This window comes from Leptonychotes weddellii, chromosome 4, assembly GCF_054177405.1.
Source record: "Leptonychotes weddellii isolate Sample4059 chromosome 4, ASM5417740v2, whole genome shotgun sequence".
NCBI lineage: Eukaryota > Metazoa > Chordata > Mammalia > Carnivora > Phocidae > Leptonychotes > Leptonychotes weddellii.
This window is the reverse complement of record NC_138372.1, coordinates 83,882,074-83,904,427: the sequence shown is the minus strand read 5'-3', so window position 1 is coordinate 83,904,427 and position 22,354 is coordinate 83,882,074. Positions and strand designations below refer to the sequence as shown.

Here is a 22,354-nt window from a genome sequence, read left to right as displayed (position 1 = left end):
CTTAGGCAAGTCAAGTAGACTCCTCTCCCTGGAACATCTCTGTTAAAAAGTTTTAAGGTTTAGGGACGCCTGGGTGGCTCAGTCGGTTAAGCATCCAACTCCTGATCTCAGCTCAGGTCTTGATCTCAGAGTTGTGAGTTCAAGCCTCGTGTTGGGCTCCATGCTGGAGCCTCCTTACAAAAAAAAAAAGATTCAAAGTTTGTGGTTATTTTATGACTTTTCAGAAATGTTCATTTCTTACATTCTTTCAGTCTGCTTTTTATTAGACCACTCTCATATTCAAAGAAAAAAAAGACATATTTTGAATAAAATACAAAATAATAAAACATAATAAAACATAAAACAAAGCATTTTGAATGTAAAGGACTTTGATTTCATATTAGATAATATTTGACCTCTTCCATAAAACTTGATTTTTGTTCAGAATTAAGATTGGAAATAGAAATCCTTTGAGTATTAAATTGTATTTACTTACTACTGAAATTATTTTAATTGTGGCTTCAGTGTGATAAGCTTTTAAGAATTTTTTTTTTTTTTTTAAGATTTTACCTATTTATTTGACAGAGAGAGACACAGCGAGAGAGGGAACACAAGCAGGGGGAGTGGGAGAGGGAGAAGCAGGCTCCCCACAGAGCAGGGAGCCCGATGCGGGACTCGATCCCAGGACCATGGGATCATGACCCGAGCTGAAGGCAGTCGCTTAACCAACTGAGCCACCCAGGCGCCCAGCTTTTAAGAATTTTTTGAAAGCAAAGGTAGTTATAGTAACTTTAAGTGCATTTGATTTATGAGACATTGGAAAATTAATTTTTTAAAAATATTATTTTAGGAGCACCTGGGTGGCTCAGTTGGTTAAGCATCTGCCTTCGGCTCAGGTCACGAGCCCAGGGTCCTGGGATCGAGCCCCACGTCGGGCTCCCTGCTCAGTGGGAAGCCTGCTTCTCCCTCTCCTTTTCCTGCTCCCCCTGCTTTTGCTCTCTCGCTCTCTCTGTCAAATAAATAAGTAAAACCTTTAAAAATATATATAATTTTAAAGGAATAATTAGTCCTTTTGAACATATGTGGCCTCTATTGCTCTGGGGACTTGGGTTTCATTTCCAATCTTTGACATTGCTGTAACTCAGCTTTTTAATTTTAATGTTTCATATTTTATTTTTCACAGGTTTCGTTATATTATCCTGAAGCAGAAGTTTTTAGAAGCTTTGTGTGTTAACAATGCAATGTCAGCAGAAGATGAGCCCCAGCATGTAAGATTTTTATTCCTGAAGGTTTGCGCCATAGTCTTGTTTCAGTCATAAGTATTTTATTCACTAAAACAAAAGATTAGTATCATGAATTTTCAAAGTTTTTATGAGGTAGGATGGGGTAAGATTTACTCTTTTGCAGCTGTAGTACTTTCAATCTGTAATGCTTCCAAGATTTAGACAAAGATGATAAATGAATGGCTGGCTGGTTGGCGGGTGTGTGCTCTTCTCTTGTTTAAGGTGATTTAGGTTGCAATAGATGTTTGACTTAAAGATGATGCTACATTGTTCCTTTTTTCTTATTACAGAAGTGGATTATGTTTACTTTTTTTTTCTGTTTTTTTTTTCAGTATTTACATTGATCCAGAGGTGTTTTTTTTTTCCTCCAAGTTTTTATTAAATTTCAGTTAGTTAACATACAGTGTAATATTAGTTTCAGGTACAGAATCCAGTGATTCATCACTTACATACAATACCCAGTGCTCAGCACAACAGAGGTGGTTTTTGATAAAATCTTTATGCCTTTATGACAATTTAAATTTAATGATATGAAGGATTTTTTTTTTAACATTTCTTTCTTTCTTTTTTTTTTTTTTAGAAGATTTTGTTTATTTATTTGAGAGAGAGTGAGCACGAGCACAGGGAGGGGCAGAGGAAGAGCGAGAGGGAGAAGCAGACTCTTCACTGAGCTCGATTCCAGGACCCTGAGATCAGGACCTGAGCCAAAGTCAGACGCTTAACTGACTGAGCCACCCAGGTGCCCCATGAAAGGTTTTTTGGTTAGAAAGTTATTTTTAAAGTTTTAATAATAGTGTTCTTACATCCAAACCAAGGAAACTTATTAAGTGCCAGTAAGTGTTCATTGAAATAAACTCAAAAGATATTACGATGAGGACTTTCATGTATAATAGAGAAATGTTTGCCAGATAATGATGTTTAAATGTGGAAAGAACTCTGGAATGTAAGTCAGAGGACCTAATTTTTATTTTGTCTTTGTCACTAACCAACTACATTACTTCAGTTAAATCTGCTACCTTTTTCCATATGTAAGATGAAGAAAGGTGGATACATAAGCTCTAAGATTCCTTACATCATTAAAAGCTTATGGTTCTAAGAAAATATTCAGTATACAAATTATTGTAATCTGTCTCTCAGCTAAGCTTCCTTTATTCTGTCTTCATTCTGTTTTTGTAGTAAATGAACTGTAAATGTTTTTTTTTTCTTTTAATTTGCTTTCTTTCTCCACACAAATTTCTCTTATGGCAAGTTTAAGAATGGCTCTTTTGCTTTTTGGGTAAGCTGGAGTGATAGCAAGCTATATAAACAATTGAATATTGGCATGCTTCAGTTTTCATTTCTAGAGAACTCAATTATTCTTGACTTTAAAAAATTATGCATTTGAGGGGCGCCTGGGTGGTTCAGTCGTTAAGCGTCTGCCCTCGGCTCTGGTCGTGATTCCGGGGTCCTGGGATCGAGCCCTGCATTGGGCTCCCTGCTCTGCGGGAAGCCTGCTTCTACCTCTCCCACTCCCCCTGCTTGTGTTCCCTCTCTCACTGTGTCTCTCTCTGTCAAATAAATAAGTAAATTCTTTAAAAAAAAAAATTATGCCTTGAGAATGATAGTCTGAAGCCTGAACTAGAACACTATTTTTATAGGAGGAGTTTAAGTCACTAATTAACCAAATTATTTAATATTTTTATTTCAGTGGTGAAAAACATTTTGATTCTTGTCTTGAAAGTTGTTATTAAATATCTTGCAAGTTATGTGAGTATTCTTTGACACTAGAGTTTATCCTTTTGCAGTTGAATAGTTTATGAAAGTTTGTAAAGTATCTTTGTATTTGAATAAAATACTCTTGTTTTTTATCTCACAGCATCTCTCTCTATAGTGATCACTTAAATTTTTCTTACAGCTGGAATTTACCATGCAAGAAGCTGTGCAATGTTTGCATGCCCTAGAAGAGTACTGTCCTTCTAAAGATGATTATAGCAAGCTCTGTTTGCTTTTGACTTTGCCTCGTCTGACCAATCATGCTGAATTTAAGGACTGGAATCCCAGCACTGCACGAGTTCACTGTTTTGAAGAGGCTTGTGTCATGGTTGCAGAATTCATCCCTGCTGATAGGAAGCTAAGTGAGGCAGGTTTTAAAGCAAGTAACAATCGTTTATTTCAGCTTGTAATGAAGGGTCTACTTTATGAATGCTGTGTAGAATTTTGTCAAAGTAAAGCAACTGGAGAAGAAATTACAGAAAGTGAAGTACTTCTTGGCATTGACCTTTTATGTGGTAATGGTTGTGATGACTTGGATCTGAGTTTATTGTCATGGCTTCAGAATCTCCCATCTTCTGTCTTCTCTTGTGCTTTTGAACAGAAAATGCTTAATATTCATGTTGACAAACTTCTGAAACCTACAAAAGCTGCATATGCTGATCTTTTGACTCCTCTTATCAGCAAACTTTCTCCCTATCCATCATCTCCAATGAGAAGGCCTCAATCAGCTGATGCCTATATGACCCGATCTCTGAATCCTGCTTTAGATGGCCTCACTTGTGGACTAACCAGTCATGATAAGAGAATCTCAGACCTTGGAAACAAAACTTCTCCAATGTCACACTCCTTTGCTAACTTCCATTATCCAGGTGTGCAAAACCTCAGTAGAAGTCTCATGCTTGAGAATACAGAATGTCACAGTATTTACGAAGAATCCCCTGAACGGTAAGTATTTGCTCATAAAAATTAGAAAATATTCACAAGTGTGAGGGGCACCTGGGTGGCTCAGTCGATTGGGTGGCTGCCTTCGGCTCAGGTCATGATCCCAGGGTCCTGGGATGGAGCCCCGCATTGGGCTCCCTGCTCAGCAGAGAGCCTGCTTCTCCCTTTCCCTCTGCCTGCTGCTCTGCCTACTTGTGCTCTCTCTCTGTCAAATAAATAAATTTAAAAAAATCTTAAAAAAAAAAATATTCACAAGTGTGAGATTGTGTGTTTGTGTGTGTGTGTGTTTAATGTTCAAGTTCCTTTATTTTTAAATTTTTTTAGAGAAGGATGGGGAGGGGCAGAGGGAAAGGGAGAGAGAGAATCCTAAGCAGGCTCCACACCCAGCACAGAGCCCAACGTGGGCCTTGATCTCACAGCCCTGAGATCATTTTCTGTTAAGTTGCTATGAGATTGCAGAGGAGGGGGTTGTGATATCTTGTTTAATGTTCCTTAAACAGAAGGGAGCATTTTAGGATGTTAAGTGAGGGGACTTCCTAAAGCCTCGGGTGACTTCTTAAGGCATCTTATTGCTCTAATTGAAAGATAAAGATGATATCTAGTCATGAAAATGGATGAGTATAACTTAATATAGGAGCTTCCTATTATCTAAATCCTAAAGGAATAGAAAGTCTTGAGCATTGGTAGAGACCATCTTAAACTTACCCTGGACTTTCCAATCTCTTTAAAGAAAATTTTCATTGTTTGGAATGTTGAACTTCAGTTCTGGGTGAACTGCTGATATTCTTCTGAGTACACAAGATGATCAGAACTTCTTGCTCAGTATAATGAATGACATGTTTGGACTTGTACACCAGTGGGATTGTGTGGAAAAGAGACACACAAAAATCCAATTAAATCTGACTCTACATGTGCTCTTGCCTATGTAAAGAAAGTAGTAGAAATTTGAGGACTGACTGGATAAAGATGTAAAGAAGTGGAGTGTAAGTTACTAGATTACAGAATAAACAGAGGTAAAAAATGACATATCAGCAAGTGAGTAATACATGTGTTATTAGCTGAGCAGTAGCACTAACCCAGAAAACATCTGTCATGCTTGTGAAATTGGAAGACTTATGAGGCCAAGCAGTGTGGAATAATGAATAGAACATGATCTGGAGTCAGACTTGGGTTTGAACAAAAGCTTTGCCATTTAGTAGTTGTATGACCTGGAGACCCGTCCTTAATCTCTCTGAGCCTAAATGACCTCTATAAAACAGGGTATTGACTTGCAAACTGAGATAAAGCTCCTAGCAGAGTGGCAAGTATGTGAATGATGCTTTGTAAATATAAATTTCTCCCCTTCTGAGTGTCATACTCCTGGTAAGGACAATATGTCAAAAGGGCTGCTAATAACATGCTATGGGAGGGCTACTGTGCTGTGGATAAAGTATAAAAATTTACTTTGGAAAGAGTTAACCTTGTTTTTAAAAAATGTTTGAGGTGTAATTTAAAAATATTGGGAAGCTTAATTAGATCAGTTATGTTGAAGATGCCACATGAAGAAACCTCTTTTTGTGGTAATTCATGTTTGAAGTCAATATTTGTTTAAAAATATTTGAGTGTCTACTCTGTGCTAGCACCATGCTGCATCCTGGGTATAGTGATTGAGTTACTGTGGTGAATAAGAAGATAACACACAAAAGATTGGGCGCCTGGGTGGCTCAGTTGGTTGAGCGACTGCCTTCGGCTCAGGTCATGGTCCCGGAGTCCTGGGATCGAGTCCCGCATCGGGCTCCCTGCTCGGCAGCGAGTCTGCTTCTCCCTCTGACCCTCCTCCCTCTCATGCTCTCTATCTCATTCTGTCTCTCAAATAAATAAATAAAATCTTTAAAAAAAAAAAAAAGATAAAACACAAAAGAAAGGTTTATAAGAGAGTATGTAGTATTTTGTAAAGACAGCTTTTCACTCAAACATAAACTCAAAAAGGAAGAAAAATTAGTTGAAATATATAAGCTTTGGCTACTCAGTGTAACAGTCTCAAAATTAAATGACAGAAATAGAAAAATTCTTAGGAATGGGTCAGCATTGGATTTGGAGCCTGAAAATCTGGATTCAAATCCTAGTTTTATTTACCCACTATGTAATTTTAGGAAAATCACTTTGTTCCTCATCTGTGAAATGGGAGTTACAATCTATTTCATAAGTTACTGTGCAAGTTAAGTGAGATAATGCATGTGGAAATGCTATATAAATTGCAAAATTCATTATAAAGGTCATTTTATTCTATCTCTATACAGTTAATAACTCTTAGAAAATCTGTCTTGTGGACATAAAATGGGACCTCTTATGGTCATTAGCAGGTTACAGCATTGACTGGTAGCCAAAAACTTTTCCCAAGTCTTTCTACTTCCTCCTCTGGGTTCATGTGTGATTATGTAACTTGATACATTTATAGGTTAGAAAGCTTCTAACCAATGGTGCCTTTGTGAGGATGACTAGCTCTGCTTCCTGAACCCTAGACCTGTAATTTGTTATGTCTTACATACTTCTACCTGGAGAGGCCATTATGAAGCCATCTCATAATCAGATTCCTTCAAGGCAAAGATCATTTTACTTTTGTACCTGTTCCCATGGTGCCTCATGCCAGTAGGTAAATGTCTGTGGTATTCATCATCTTTGGATGATGTTAGTCATTAAAAATTTTGAACAAAGTAACTATGAAAAGTAGAAATTGCTAGTGTTTAGAAGAATATTAGGAACAACCTGACATAAGATATTAAGCTTACTAATTAGTATACATTAAAAATTTTGGAAAGGTGTATATTTAGCTTTTATGTTAAGTGCAAATAAGCCAAAGACAGTCTTTTAATAAAATCTTAACAGTTCTTAAAATTTTGTTGAAACATTGGAGGGGAAAAATTAATGTTTGGATAAGAAAGTCACAGATTAAGGTACATGAAGAGAATTCAGGCATTAGGTCATCCAGCTTATTATTCAGTTCAATTTATAGATGAAGCTGAGCCACAGAGAATGTAAGTGATTTTCGCAAGACCACACACCTTGTTTTAGACTGGAGCCGCTACCCTCCTTGCTTAATAATCCAGTGTACTTCTGTTATAAGCACATTCTATTTAAAAAAAAAAAAAAATCTCTTACATAGTACCCTTAAGAGAAGAAAGGAAGATTTAAAAATCTATTTTTGCACATTTGATAAACATTTAGATTAAGTATTCATTGTGTTAATTAAAATTTCTCTAACTAGAATATATTTTCCTTCACCCCTACCTCTTCCTGTTTGTTTTTTGCACCTTTCTGGAAGAAGTGAAACACCCGTTGAGGCACAGCAGCCTATAAGCAGTGAAATCCTGGGCCAGAGTTCAGTTTCAGAAAAAGAGCCTGCAAATGGAACACAGAATCCAGGACCAGCTAAGCAAGAAAAAAATGAGGTAATATTTAATATACCTAGTGTCTTTTAGAATTATTCTCTGTGGAAGAAATAAAAGTATTTGCTTGGATAGAATGTAAAAGGAATTTTCCAATGTTTGGAAGTAGGTGAGAGAATATCTAGACTTTCTTATTATTTTCTCCCTTTTTCCTTAAGGATATATGGTATTTTTAGTTGTCATGTATTTTGGAGCATTTTTAACAGGTGAATTTATTAACAATCTAAAATACCACAGTTTACATTAATCTTACATATTTCAGGACTCAAGTAATTAAACTCACATTAAATGTGGATAGCTTGTATTTTTAAGACGTATCTTACTAATTAGATTTAATGAACAGGAAATTATGACATTTATAATATAAAATACTTTTATCCAAGTTTTTAGAATTCCAAATTATTTTTCTGTGGTGATTTGGAAAAGAAATTGCATTATAAAGGAGAGTATAAATTTTCTTACATGGTATGCCACTTAGAAGAGGTGAAGAGGTAGTTTTAATAAGTTCAATAAACTTTTTTGTCTTCAACTAAATATTAAGAATGAAGTAGAGGGGCGCCTGGGTGGCTCAGTTGGTAAAGCGACTGCTTTCGGCTCAGGTCATGATCCTGGAGTCCCTGGATCGAGTCCCGCATCTGGCTCTCTGCTCAGCAGGGAGCCTGCTTCTCCCTCTGACCCTTCCCCGTCTCATGTGCTCTCTCTCTCTCATTCTCTCTGTCTCAAATAAATAAATAAAATCTTAAAAAAAAAAAAAGAATGAAGTAGAAAAATTACTTTTTTTTTTTTTTTAAGATTTTATTTATTTATTTGACAGAGAGAGACACAGCGAGAGAGGGAACACAAGCAGGGAGAAGCAGGCTTCCCGCCGAGCAGGGAGCCCGATGCGGGGCTCGATCCCAGGACCCTGGGATCATGACCTGAGCCGAAGGCAGACGCTTAACGACTGAGCCACCCAGGCGCCCCGAAAAATTACTATTAAAAATACATATGAATATGCACCAAACAGCAGAACCCCAAAATCTATGAAGCAAACATTGGCAGAGTTGAAGGGAGATATAATAGTTGGAGACTTCAATACCCCACTTAATGGGTAGAACATCTAAACAGAAGGTCAATAAGCATACAGAGTACTTGAACAATACTATAAACCAACTAGACCCAACAGACATCTATACAACAACAATATTATTGCTTTGGAGGATGCACCTTTTTTTCACCCAGAGGTGCCTGTATCAGTCTCTATACAGGAAGTTGTTTTCTTAGACACCTCAGGTCTGTGTTAGTATTCCAAGTGTTGGTAAGTTTATGAATATGTGAATACTAACAATATGTGAATGCAAATATATAAAGTGATACAAGAAAAAAAGAACAGTCTAACACTAGCAGAATACACATTCTTCTCAAGTGCACATGTAACATTCTTCAGGATAGAGTGTATGTTAGGACCCAAAACAAATAATAAATTTTAAAAGATTGAAATCATATGAAATATCTTCTATGACTACAATGGAATGAAGCTAGAAATTAATAACAGAGGGAAAATTGGAAAATTCACAAATTTGTAAAAATTGATGCACTCTTAACTGATGGGTCAAAGAAATCAAAAGGGAAATTAGAAAATACCTAGAGACTAGAGACTAATAAAAATGAACACAACATACCAAAGCATACAACATTCCAAACTTATGAGATACAGCAAAAGCAGTGCTCAGGGGAAATGTATAGCTGTAAATGACTACATTAAAAAAGAAGAAAGATCTCAAATCAATAACCTAACTTTATACCTTGAGGAACTGGAACAAGAAGAACAAATTATATCAGAAGGAAGAACGTAATAAAGATTAGAGGGGAGAAAAATAAAATACAGAAGAGGAAAACAGTAGAGAAAATCAGTAAAACCAAAAGTTGGTTCTTTGAAAAGATCAGCAAAATTGACAAGTGCTTAGTTAGACCAAGAAAAAAGAGAGAGAGAGGCACACACAAATAAGTAAAATCAGAAATGGATAATACATTTTTTTGTATTATAATATGTATTGTAATACATATTATTTACAATAATAAAATGGATTATAAGAGAATACTATGACCAATTGTAAGCCAACAAATTAGATAGCCATGTTGAAATGGACAAATTCCTAGAAATCACAAATTACCTAAATGACTCAAGAAGGGTGCCTGGGTGGCTGAGGTGGTTAAGCCTCTGCCTTCAGCTCAGGTCATGATCCCAGGGTCCTGGAATCAAGTCCCACATCAGGCTCCCTGCTCAGTGGAGAGTCTGCTTCTCCCTCTCCCTCTGCACCTCCCCCTGCTCATGCGCTCTCTCTCTGTATCTCTCTGTCTCAAATGAATAAATAAATAAAAAAAAAATCTTAAAAAAAAAAAGACTCAAAAAGAAATAGAAAATTTCAACAGACCTATACTGAATCAGTAATCAAAAAGCTTCCAGCAAAGAAAAATCTAGGATCAGATAGCTTTATGGGTGAGTTCTACCGAACATTGAGGAAGGGTTAACACCAGTCCTTCTCAAGATCTTCCAAAAGTGTGTAAGAGGAAGGAATACTTCCTAACTCATTCTGAGGCCAGCATTACCCTAATATCAAGTCTAGATGTAGACATTACATGAAAAGAAAACTACAGACCAGGGCACCTGGGTGGCTCAATCAGTTGAGCATCCAACTCTTGATTTCAGCTCAGGTCATGATCTTAGGGTTGTAGGATCAAGCCCCATGTTGGGCTGTGCACTCTGCATGGAGTCTGCTTGAGATTCTCTTTCTCCTTCTGCTCCTCCCCCCATGTGCATGCTCTCTCTCTTTCTCAAAATAAAATCTTTTTTTTTTTTAAAGATTTTATTTATTTATTTGAGAGAGAGAGAGCACAAGAGGGGGGAGCGGGCTCAGAGGGAGAAGCAGACTCCCCGCTGAGCAGGGAGCCCGATGCAGGACTCGATCCAGGGACTCCAGGATCATGACCTGAGCTGAAGGCAGTCGCTTAACCAACTGAGCCACCCAGGCGCCCTTCTCAAAATAAAATCTTAAAGAAAATCTACAGACCAATATTTTTCATAAATAGAAGCAAAAATCCTTTAACAAAATACTAGCAAACCAAATTCATCAGCATATTAAAAGGATTATGTACCCTGACCAAGTGGATATATCCCAGAATGCAAGGTTGGTCCAACATTAAAAAAATCAGTGTAATATTATCACATTAATAGAATGAAGAACAGAAAAACATCTGACCATCTCAGTTGATGCAGAAAAGGCATTTGACAAAATCAAACACTCTTTCATGATAAAAGCTCTCAGAAAACTAAGAAAATGGAATTTCCTCAGCACAGTAAAGTTCATTTATGAAAACCCCAAGCTAATGTCATACTCAGTGGTGAAAAACTAAAAGCTTTCCCCCTAAAATCGGGAACAAAGACAAGGATGCCTGTTTTTACCACTGCTCTTCAACATTTGCTGGAAGTTCTAGCTAGGGTGATTAGACAGAAAAAAGAAATAAAAGCCATCCAGATTGGAAAGGAAGTAAAGCTAATCTTTATTTATAGATGACATAGTTCTATTTATAGAAAATCCCAAGGAATTCATAAGAAAGCTACTAGAGTTTACAAACAAGTTCAGCAAAGTTGCAGGGTACAAGAACAACACATAAAAGTCAGTTGTGGGCGGGCGCCTGGGTGGCTCATTTGGTTAAGCGACTTCTTTCGGCTCAGGTCATGATCGTGGAGTCCCTGGATGGAGTCCCGCATCGGGCTCCCTGCTCGGCAGGGAGCCTGCTTCTCCCTCTGACCCTCCCCCCTCTCATGTGCTCTCTCTCTCTCATTCTCTCTGTCTCAAATAAATAAATAAAATCTTAAAAAAAAAAAAAAAAGTCAGTTGTGGGCTTCTACACTACCAGCATTGAACAATCTGAACAGGAAATTAAGAAAACAATTCCATTTGGGGCGCCTGGGTAGCTCAGTTGTTAAGCGCCTGCCTTCGGCTCAGATCATGATCCCGGGGTCCTGGGATTGAGCCCCGCATTGGGCTCCCTGCTCAGCGGGAAGCCTGCTTCTCCCTCTCCCACTCTCCCTGCTTGTGTTCCCTCTCTTGCTGTGTCTCTCTCTGTCAAATAAATAAATAAAATCTTAAAAAAAAAAAAAGTGGAAAATAATGTGTTGGTGGAGAAGTGGAGAATTTGAACCCTCATACGTTGTTGATTTGAATGTAAAATGGTGCACTTTGGATTGGTGGTACCTTAAATATAGAATTAAATATAGCTAAAACATAGCTTAAATATAGCTGAATATTGAATTACCATATACCCCAGCAATTCCACTCTAATCCACTCTAAAGCATTGAAAGCAGGACTCAAACAGATATCTTTACATCCATGTTCATAGCAGCATTATTCATGGTAGTCAAAATGTAGATATAACCCAAGTGTCCATCCACAGATTAATGGATAAACCAAAGTGACATATCCATTCAATGGAATATTATTCAACCACAAAAAGGAATGAAATGCTGACATATGCTACAACATGGATGAACTTTGAAGACATCATGCTAAGTGAAATAAGCCAGACAGAAAAGGACAAATACTATATAATTCCACTTATATCAAATATCTGAAATTGGCAAAATCAGAAAGTAGAATAGAGGTTACCAGGAACTTGGTGGAGGAAGAAATGGGAAATTATTGCTTAATGGTTACAGAGTTTCTCTGTAGGTTGATGAATTTTGGAAATAGATAGTGGTGATTATTGCACAATGTTGTGAGTATAATTAATGCCACTGAATTGTACACATAAAAATGGTTAAAATGATGAATTTTCTATTTTACCAACAATAAAAAATTTAAAAGGATATATAGATAATTTTGTCTCAGAGTTATTGCTGTAAGTTATGAAGTAGAGGAGGATTGTTACTACTTCCTGGAAAAGGGGAGACAGTTTTAGCTTTAGTTAGCTGTATAAGACTCTTCATTAAGCTTATTATCAGTGTGGGCCAATTTTAGAGATGATTGACTTGTTCCAGGGTAACCCCAGTTCACATGATCCATGTAATATGACCGGACTCCAGGTTGGCAGGGGAGTCTTTCTTTGCCAATATTGGAATTTACTAAATACCTAAGTCCTGCAAGTTTGGGTGCTATATAGTTCTTTTAGAAGAACAAAGTAGAAATGTTGAGATTAAGTTTACTATCCATTTTATTCCACTTTCTTGTGAAAGGCCATTTGAAACCTGAATTAAAGTATTGTTTTTGAGGGAAATTTTTAAAGTTTCTCTCTAGAGTAACCTATTAAACCATTTACATGCTCAAATTAAGTGTTGGACAAAGTATTGTGTTTATTAAGTACTAATGTAGTCTTTCAGTATTTTTTTCAAGCAGTACAGATCTAATTCCATGACCCCTTGTGACTGCTTTAATTTGTATTTTTATTTTGGGTTTGTCAAAGATCCAGGATGACCATTCATTTTGGTCAGTCTCTTGTTTAGAATAAAGCAAATTAACTCATCCACTTGACTATAAAAACTCCTGGATACTATATTATTTTTCAAAGAGCAATGTATTAAGTGTTTTCTAATTGTTAAATATAGCTGCTTGTATATTTCATCCAGTGTTTATAGAAGTTACTGTTGGGTAGGGACATATATTTAATCATAGTCTGCTCAAATATATTACTTTCTCTAATATTTTTAAGCTTCGAGATTCAACAGAACAATTTCAAGAATATTATAGGCAAAGATTACGCTATCAACAGCATTTAGAACAGAAGGAGCAACAACGACAGATATACCAACAAATGCTGCTTGAGGGAGGTGTGAATCAGGAAGATGGTCCTGATCAGCAGCAAAATCTTACCGAACAATTCCTTAATAGGTATGTCTTTCAGTCACTTTTTAAAATATAAAGTATTAAGGAGGGCATGTATTGCATGGAGCACTGGGTGTTATACGCAAACAATGAATTGGGAACACTAGATCAAAAACTAATGATGTAATGTATGGTGACTAACATAACATAATAAAAAAATTATTTCAAAGCTATTGAAAGCATGCAGTGACTGCTACTTTCCACATATAGTTTGAAATTTTAGAGCGTTTTACGTGTTTCAAGTAATGGGGAGTTACGGAATATCTTCCTTCCACAGCATTCTGAGTGTTGATCTAATTTTGTTCTTCTTCCCTTTAAACCTTTTTTCACTTCTAAGCAATGAGAGCAGAAGTGTGGTGGTTCAGCTCACAGCTGGAAGCAGATAGCCAGTTGGATCCAGCTATCCCAGGGTTGCTGAGATCCTAGGGGTCCTAGTTACTTAGCTTCTTTTTGCTTATTTCTTCATCTACTTCACAGAATATCCATGAAGATTAAATGAGTTAATATATAAAAAAATACTTAGAATAATTCCTGGCATACAGGAAATGTACCATAAATGTAGGTTATTATTGTAATTATGATTAGGCAATGTAGTAGTGACTGTCAGTTCTTTACTTGATTCAGTAATACTGGAAGTAATCTGCTCGATACTCTGAGGGTTGTGCAAGCCAGCCTGAAATTGATTCTGACTTCAAACTTTCACACAAGGAATGGTTATAGTGGTAATCTGAAGAGTCTAAATATGTTTCTGAACATTGCATTTGAGGATCATTTTCTTACCACCTCTGATAAGTCAGTGGCTTATCAGAATTATCCTATTTTGATGAACTGCCATTTCTGGTTCTTAGATGTCTTCTTCATATCCATAAAGGCCATGGTTGCAGTTGGATTTCCTCACCATTTATTTTTCAGTGCAAGCAGATTAGCATTAAATCAGAAGATAAAGTGGCAAGGTTCTGTGATCCTAATAGTGGTAAGGGATGTACTTCCTCAGAAAAAAAAGTTAAACTGTTCAAGATGGTTTGTCCTTCCTTTAAAGACAATTATAAATAAAATTCAAATTATTTCTTGTTATTTAGCTTTTGTAAATTTCATATAAATTCTCTGTTGTTCTTGTCTCTTATCTGTTTTTTTCTAACCCTTTAATATAATACTTTTATTCAACCCTTTTTTCCTAGGCCCTTAGTTTTATATATCTGAGCCAGTACCAGGACTATTTTTTTTTTTTAAGATTTTTATTATTTACTTGACAGAGAGAGACACAGCGAGAGAAGGAACACAGCAGGGGGACTGGGAGAGGGAGAAGCAGGCTTCCTGCCGAGCAGGGAGCCCAACGTGGGGCTCGATCCCAGGACCCTGGGATCATGACCTGAGCCGAAGGCAGACGCTTAACTGACTGTGCCACTCAGGTGCTCCCTCTTCTGTATATTAAGAATGTGATTAAGTTTTCATTTTAATGTAATTGCATTGTTTTATTTTATAGGTCCATTCAAAAGCTTGGTGAATTAAACATTGGAATGGATAGCCTTGGTAATGAGGTGTCAGCGCTCAGTCAGCAATGTAACGGGAGCAAAAGCAATGGATCTAATAATTCTTCTCTAACTAGTTTTGCTACACCACCCCAAGACTCTAGTCAGAGATTAACACCTGATGCTTCAAATATTCACACAAGCACCCCGCGTAATCCTGGATCAACAAATCACATACCTTTTCTTGAGGAGTCACCTTCTTGTGGAAACCAAATGTAAGTACTTTAATTTGTAAAACCTGGAAATAATAACGTCCTATTAATGACTGGAAACCTAGAAAGTTGAACTTCTCTTTGGAGCCTTACAAATAAAAGTTTTTGGAGCTCATTACACACCAAATCTTTTTCTAATCTGTCTTTATCCGTATTCTCTTCTACTAACTTCTAAATTTCTTAGGAGTCTTTGTTCTCCTATTTTTATTTTTGCTTTCTCACTAAGACAATTCTATTTTTTTATAAGTCATTTTACTCAGAGATCTTACAGTTTTATCTTCTCCCTGATTTTCTTTCTTCTTGCCATTGATACCTTTCAACCAATAATATTTTAATTCACAGACTTTGAGGGCAGAAGATGTTTTATAACATGTTGGGATGGTTGCAGCAAAACCATCTTGGCAGCTCTGGCAGTTACTGCAATTAAAGACATCTTGCATATTTATGTTTTCACTAATCAGGGACGATTTTTTATCTTGCTATCCTTAGTAAACAAGTGTTAATTTATGCAGTAGGAATAGTTAAGGAGTATGTTCTTCATCTATTCTTTTTTTTTTCAGTTTTTAATCACCCAGTGCTCATCCTCACAAGTGCACTCTTTAATCCCCATCACGTGTTTCACCCTTTCCCTTGCTACCCACCTCCTCTCTGGTAACCATTAGTTCCCTATAGGTAAGAGTCTGTTTCTTGGTTTGTCTCTTTTTTCCCCCTTTGCTCATTTGTTTTGTTTCTTAAATTCCACATATGAGTTTCTTCATCTCTTCTTTTTTTTTTTAAGATTTATTCATTTATCAGAGCACAAGCAGGGAAGCAGCAGGCAGAGGGAGAAGCAGGCTTCCCGCTGAGCAGGGAGCCCAATGCGGGGCTCGATCCCAGGACCCTGGGACCATGACCTGAGCCGAAGGCAGACGCTAAACCGACTAAGCCACTGAGGTGTCCCTTCTTCATCTATTCTTAACATCAAACACCTTTGAGAGTGTATAATTTGGCCTTCGGATGCTTACAGAAATTAGATTGGCCTTATAAATTTTGTATCAAAAATTCTGGTTTTATATTTAAGAACAAGTTTATCTAATATTTACTTCCTTATTACAGTTTCTGTAACTGTATTTTTGCACTGCGCAAACTAGAACTCAAATTAAAATTTTTTATTTATTTATTTATTTTTTAAAGATTTTATTTATTTGACAATGAGAGAGAGAGACAGAGAGCAAGCACAAGTAGGGGGAACGGCAGGCAGGGGAGAAGCAGGCTCCCCGCTGAGCAAGGCCCCTGATGTGGGGCTCGATCTCAGGACCCTGGGATCATGACCCGAGCTGAAGGCAGCCGCTTAACCAACTGAGCCACACAGGCGCCCCTGATTTTTTTTTTTTTAAATTAAAGTAACATACATACATGTTTTAAAAAGACAACACTTTGAGGCTATCTTATCCATCTTTGTCTATGATTTCTATTTCTGGTAGGCTGCCATTTTCAACCCAGCTAGCTGTTTCTTGTGCTACATATCTCCACATTTCTGAATAACGTGCTTCTGTTACTATTTTTATCTGTTGCTTCCCTGCCAGTTAGATTTAGCTACCATACTCCTCACCCACAATACATTCACTTTGTCTACTCTTTCTTTCCAGTATATCAATTGGGTCGCTCAGTCATTAAGCATCTGCCTTCGGCTCAGATCATGATCTCAGGGTCCTGGGATTGAGCCCCACATCAGGCTCCCTGCTCCGCGGGAAGCCTGCTTCTCCCTCTCCCACTCCTCCTGCTTGTGTTCCCTCTCTCGCTGTGTCTCTCTCTGCCAAATAAATAAATAAAATCTTTAAAAATAAAATAAATCAGTAATCAGTGTTAACATTACCATGGCCATGTAAATGTTATTTACATCTGAGTCATATAATATAATATGATTATGTTTCCTTTTCATACAACTTTTCTTTTTCTTTTTTTTTTTTTAAGATTTTATTTATTTATGTATTAGAGAGCGAGAGAAAGAGAAACAGCATGAGAGGGGAGAAGGTCAGAGGGAGAAGCAGGCTCGCCGCTGAGCTGGGAGCCCGATGCGGGACTCGATCCCAGGACTCCAGGATCATGACCTGAGCCGAAGGCAGTCGCTTAACCAGCTGAGCCACCCAGGCGCCCCACAACTTTTATTTTTCATGGAGACATTAATTGCCTCATTTTTTGTGTCTTTGTATGTGTGCACGTACTTAATTTTCTTAGTACCTCTCACTAAACTCTCTGTTGATCGCTTGACAAAACTGTAAAATCCTAAAACTTCTCTCATTGTAGTATAAAGTATCAGGTAGTTGTCTCTTTTCCATTTATCCCCCCTGGGAGACATCCTCCAGGATCACTCTTGCTTCACTTTATATTCATTACCTCTGGGCCATCTTATTCAGGCCTGAGAGTCCTGAGACTTCCCTTCACCCTCTTCCTGGGAATTTCCTTTGCCTCTTCTCTGTATTGGATTACATGTTTTCAGGATCTCATGTAGTTTCCTAGAAATGGGCACATTAAAGGTAAAGTTTCTGAGACCTTGCATATCTAAATATTTCCCATTTTATTTGTTAGTATAGCTGAGTATAGAGGTCTAGGATGGAAATCATTCCTTGGGGTTTCAAAGGTATTGCTACATGTTTCAGTGTTCTTGTTAAGAAGTCTGACGCTGTTGTGACCTGATCCTTTGTATGAAGACTGTTGCTTTTTCCATCTGGCATTTTTTAGGACTTTCTCTTCCCTGATGTTGTAAAAATTTCATGATGATATATATCAGAATAAGTCTATTTTCCTTCCATTCTTCTGGGTACTAATGGGTCCTTTTAGGCTAGAAACTTAAGTTCTGGGAAATCGCAAAAATTTTTTTTATTTAGCAATTTCTTCACCTCCATTTTCTATTGGTTATTTTCTACCATATTCTTATTTTCTAAGCTCTTATTCTCTAATTTTCCTTAAAAAAATTTTTAGGTCTCATTCTTGTTTCCTGGATTTATTATTTCCTCTTACATCTCTAAGAATTTAAATTATGTTTTTGTAGGTTTTGTTTCCTCCCTCCTTCCAAATTCCTTTTTCTGTTTTTTTTAAGTTTTTATTTAAATTCCAGTTAGTTAACATACAGTATAATATTAGTTTCAGTTGTACAGTTTAGTGATTCAACACTTACATGCAACACCCAGGGCTCATCAAGCAAGTGCACTCCTTAATCCCCATCACCTATTTATCTCTTCCCCCTACCCACTTCCCCTCTGGTAACCATCAGTTTGTTCTCTGTAGTTAGAGTTTGTATCTTGGTTTACCTCTCTCTTTTTTCCCTTTACTTGTTTGTTTTGTTTCTTAAATTCCCACATATGAGTGAAATCATATGGTATTTGTCTTTTTCTGACTTATTTCACTTAGCATAATACTTTCTGGCTCCATCCACATCATTGCAAATGGCAAGATTTTATTCTTTATGGCTGAATAATATTCCATTGTGTATACCACATTTTCTTTATCCATTCTTCAAGCACTGGACACCTGGGCTGCTTCCATAATTTGGCTATTGTAAATAATGCTGCTATAAACATATCATTTTATATGCATGTATCCCTTTGAATTAGTGTTTTGCATTCTTTGGATAAATATCTAGTAGTGCAATTGCTGCATTGTAGGGTAGTTCTATCTTTAACTTCTTGAGGGAATCTTCATACTGTTTTCCAGAGTGGCTGCACCAGTTTGCATTCCCACCAACAGTGCAAGAGGGTTCCCCTTTCTCCACATCCTTGCCAACACCTGTTGTTTCTTGTGTTGTTGCTTTTAGCCATTCTGACAGATGTGAGGTGATATCTCATTGTAGTTTTGATTTGTTATATCACAAAGCTATAGTGATCAAAACAGCATGGTACTGACATAAAAATAGACACTTAGATCAAGAGAACAGAATAGAAAACCCAGACATGAACCCACAACTATATAGTCAATTAATCTCTGACAAAGCAGGAAAGAATAACCAATGGGAAAAGGATAGTCTCTCTAACAAATGGTGTTGGGAAAATTGGACAACAACATGCAAAAGAATGAAACTGGACCAGTTTCTTGTACCATACACAAAAATAAATTCAAAATGGATTAAAGACCTAAATGTGAGATAAGAAACCATTAAAATCCTAGAGGAGAACACAGGCAGCAAACTCTTTGGATATTTGCTGTAGCAACTTCTTACTAGATATGCCTCCTGAGGCAAGGGAAACATGTTGAAAGCAAAAATAAACCATTGGGACTTCATCAAAATGAAAAGCTTCTGTACAGTGAAGGAAATAATCAGCAAAACTAAAAAGTAACCTTTGGAATTGAAGAAGATATTTGCAAATAACATATCTGATAAAGGGTTAGTATCCAAAATATATAAAGCACTTACAAAATTCAACACCCCAAAAACAATTCAATTAAAAAATGAGCAGAAGACATACATACACATATTTCCAAAGACATACAGATGGCCAACAGACACATGAAATACTCAATATCACTTATCAGGGAGATACAAACCAAATTCCTTTTTCTGTTGTTTTGTTTTCTTTTTAAGATTTAATTTATTAGAGAGAGAGAGCTCGTGCACAAGCAGGGGGAGGGACAGAGGAAGAAGCAGACTCCCCACTGAGTGCAGAGCCTGACTTGAGGCTTGATCCCAGGACCTTGAGATCATGACCTGATCCGAAGTCAGACACTTTACCAACTGAGCCACCCAGGCACCCCACTTTTTCTGTTTGTTTTAGTCTCTGGCTTTTATCTAGGAGGCTTTCTTCAAGTATCTGGAAATCTTTGACTATCTGTAAAGAGTGAGGCATAAAGAAAAAAAAAAAAGCTGACTGGGAGGAAGGCTATGTATATGATGGATCTGTCTCCATGACAAAAAGTGATTAAGGGGAAACATTGTTTTACTGAAGACTCTTAACTGTCAGTTTCTGTTAGTCTTTTCTCTTGGGTCAGATAATTTTCCTAAAGAGCAGTCCAAGTCCTGCCTGGGTTAACATTTAAGCATAGCATCCAGGATTCTAGAACTCAGCAGGGGAAAGCTACTTGACATCTCACTATAAAATTTTTAATCTCCTTTCCACTTTCTCACTCCCTCCTTTCAACTATGCTTGGTGTCACTGAGTCCCAGAGCCTCTGAATAAATGGCTTCAGAGAGTTACTTTGGGGTCAGTGTGGGTCATTTGCCAAAAAAATAAATATTAGAGATTGAAAGGATCAATTTAGTTTCTGTTTTATATTCAGCGTAAACTTTATTTGAATTTCTATTCATACAGCTCATCAGAACATTCAGTCATTAATCCACCTCTTGGAGATTCTTCAGGGAATCTATCAAGGTCAAGAGGGGAAGAGGTAATACTTCGGGGAAGAAATTTTCATTATTATTTTTATATATACCTGGAGATATTGCTAAGAAATTCTCAATTCATAGAACCATTTTTAGAAATAATCGTTACTGTTGATATGTTATTTGTCTCGAGGTAGTTGAGCTTTCACTGGTTAAGTTGCCTCAGAAAATATTTGAAAGTATTCATTTTAATGGCCCAGGAGCAATCTTGGCTCATGAGTTGGGGCTGTGCACTACTCTCTGGTCCCTATGGTTACTTTGTTCAGATATTATTGGTATTTCTTTTGGGCTTCTCTTCAATGCAGCTGTTTTTGCTTTGGAACCAGACATCCTTCCCTAAACTACTATATAGCTTCATTCTATCTTATTTTCTTTAGCTCAAATTTTAACCTCATAAACAAAACCATTATTTCAGATGTTTATGGGGCCAAACAGGTAACATAAATGAATAAAATTGACTTACGTGATAAGCACATGAGAATATTTGTCCCTTGCACAAAGAAATATGCTTATCTAGTATTTCCAGTTCTTTTGGTTTTCAGGAAATTATAGGAATGTAGATTTTTATGTGAAATCTATTTTAAAAATAGAACAAGTTTCTTAAAATATTTAAACACACTAAAGAAGAGCAAATAAAGTTAATTGGTGGCTCTGCCACATCTGTTTTAAAGCAACCCTTGGTAATTATCATTAGTGTGCTAAAGGCCATTTAATCAGTCATTTCCCTCTCTTTTTCTCTTATCTACCATTGCTGTTCATTTGGCAGTCACATTTCTTGTGTGCAGGTTAATGGAAAATGTAGCATTTCTAATCAAATAAATTCAAATGAATAATAAAAGAATTTAATTCAGTTATGTAAGACAGACATGGTATGACCTATCAGGTTTTCCCCTTATTCCCCCATGAGGATGTATTTATTGCATGAATACATAAAAGTTTGTGTAGGGAGAGGCATAATCTCTTCATTGGTATAGTCACTCTGGGTCCTAGAGCTGAAGTGACTTGCCTTTGTGTGTGTACTTGACATCCATACTTCCCAAGGGCAGGATTTAGTTAGGTCTGTTGACTACACCCAGTCTAGCGGTCCCTGTTCCAGGTCCAGTCCATTGTGGTCAGGGTAGCAGGGTAGTTTCAAATGATATTAATAGCAGGAGTCATCAAAGCTTTTATATAGAATTGCTTCAGCTTGCCTTCCTCAGAAGAGGACAGATAAGTTGACAGTTTAAAATAAAAATGAGGTTCAAATTAAATGTGATTAAAATCATTTTTATAATTTTAAAGGAGTATTTTACAATTTCAGTTTGAAATATTAAAGTATTCATTGCTGGAGATCATGGTAAACTATCCTCCCCCACCCCCACCCAAGTGGAAGTGGATTGAGTAATAGTCTTTTATACTTCCTACTTTTAGAAACACAAATGATATTATGTTGATTTTATTTTATTTTTTATTTTATTTTATTTTTTAAAGATTTTATTTATTTGACAGAGAGAGACACAGCGAGAGAGGGAACACAAGCAGGGGGAGTGGGAGAGGGAGAAGCAGGCTTCCCGCTGAGTAGGGAGCCTGATGCGGGGCTCAATCCCAGCACCCTGGGATCATGACACGAGCCGAAGGCAGACACTTAACGACAGCCACCCAGGCGCCCTGATATTATGTTAATTTTATAAAAAATATATATGTGGGCTGTTTTTTTCTTGATAGTTAAAGATAACTTTATATGAGAATGCATAGTCTTATGTTTTGTCATAGTAAGCAAAGAAAAACTTAAGTGGTTATGAGCTTTCTGAACTTAGTTCAGCAATGGGCAGCAAAAAGGGAAAAATTTGGGTTAATTTGGATTTGTCATTTAAAATAATACGTGATTATAGGTAGTGAACATAAAGTGATAAAGTGAATAATACTGTTCAAATGAATTTAAAATGGGCTAAAGATGAATTCTTTCAAATTCATTTTTTTCATAAGATGACTTTCATATTTATTCTTTCCACAGGATGACAAATCAAAAAAACAATTT

General features: G+C 36.8%; 1 protein-coding gene across 1 annotated transcript in view; it reads left to right on the top strand.

Moving 5' to 3' along the window:
- Positions 1-22,354, top strand: part of WDR47 (WD repeat domain 47) — a 57,097-nt gene that overhangs the window by 22,282 nt on the left and 12,461 nt on the right. Inside the window, 7 exon segments of the mRNA XM_081815587.1 lie at positions 1,163-1,247; positions 3,157-3,959; positions 7,258-7,384; positions 13,071-13,249; positions 14,727-14,987; positions 20,267-20,342; positions 22,331-22,354. The exon segment at positions 22,331-22,354 is cut by the window's right edge and continues 24 nt beyond it. Coding sequence (XP_081671713.1) covers positions 1,163-1,247; positions 3,157-3,959; positions 7,258-7,384; positions 13,071-13,249; positions 14,727-14,987; positions 20,267-20,342; positions 22,331-22,354 — 1,555 coding nt within the window.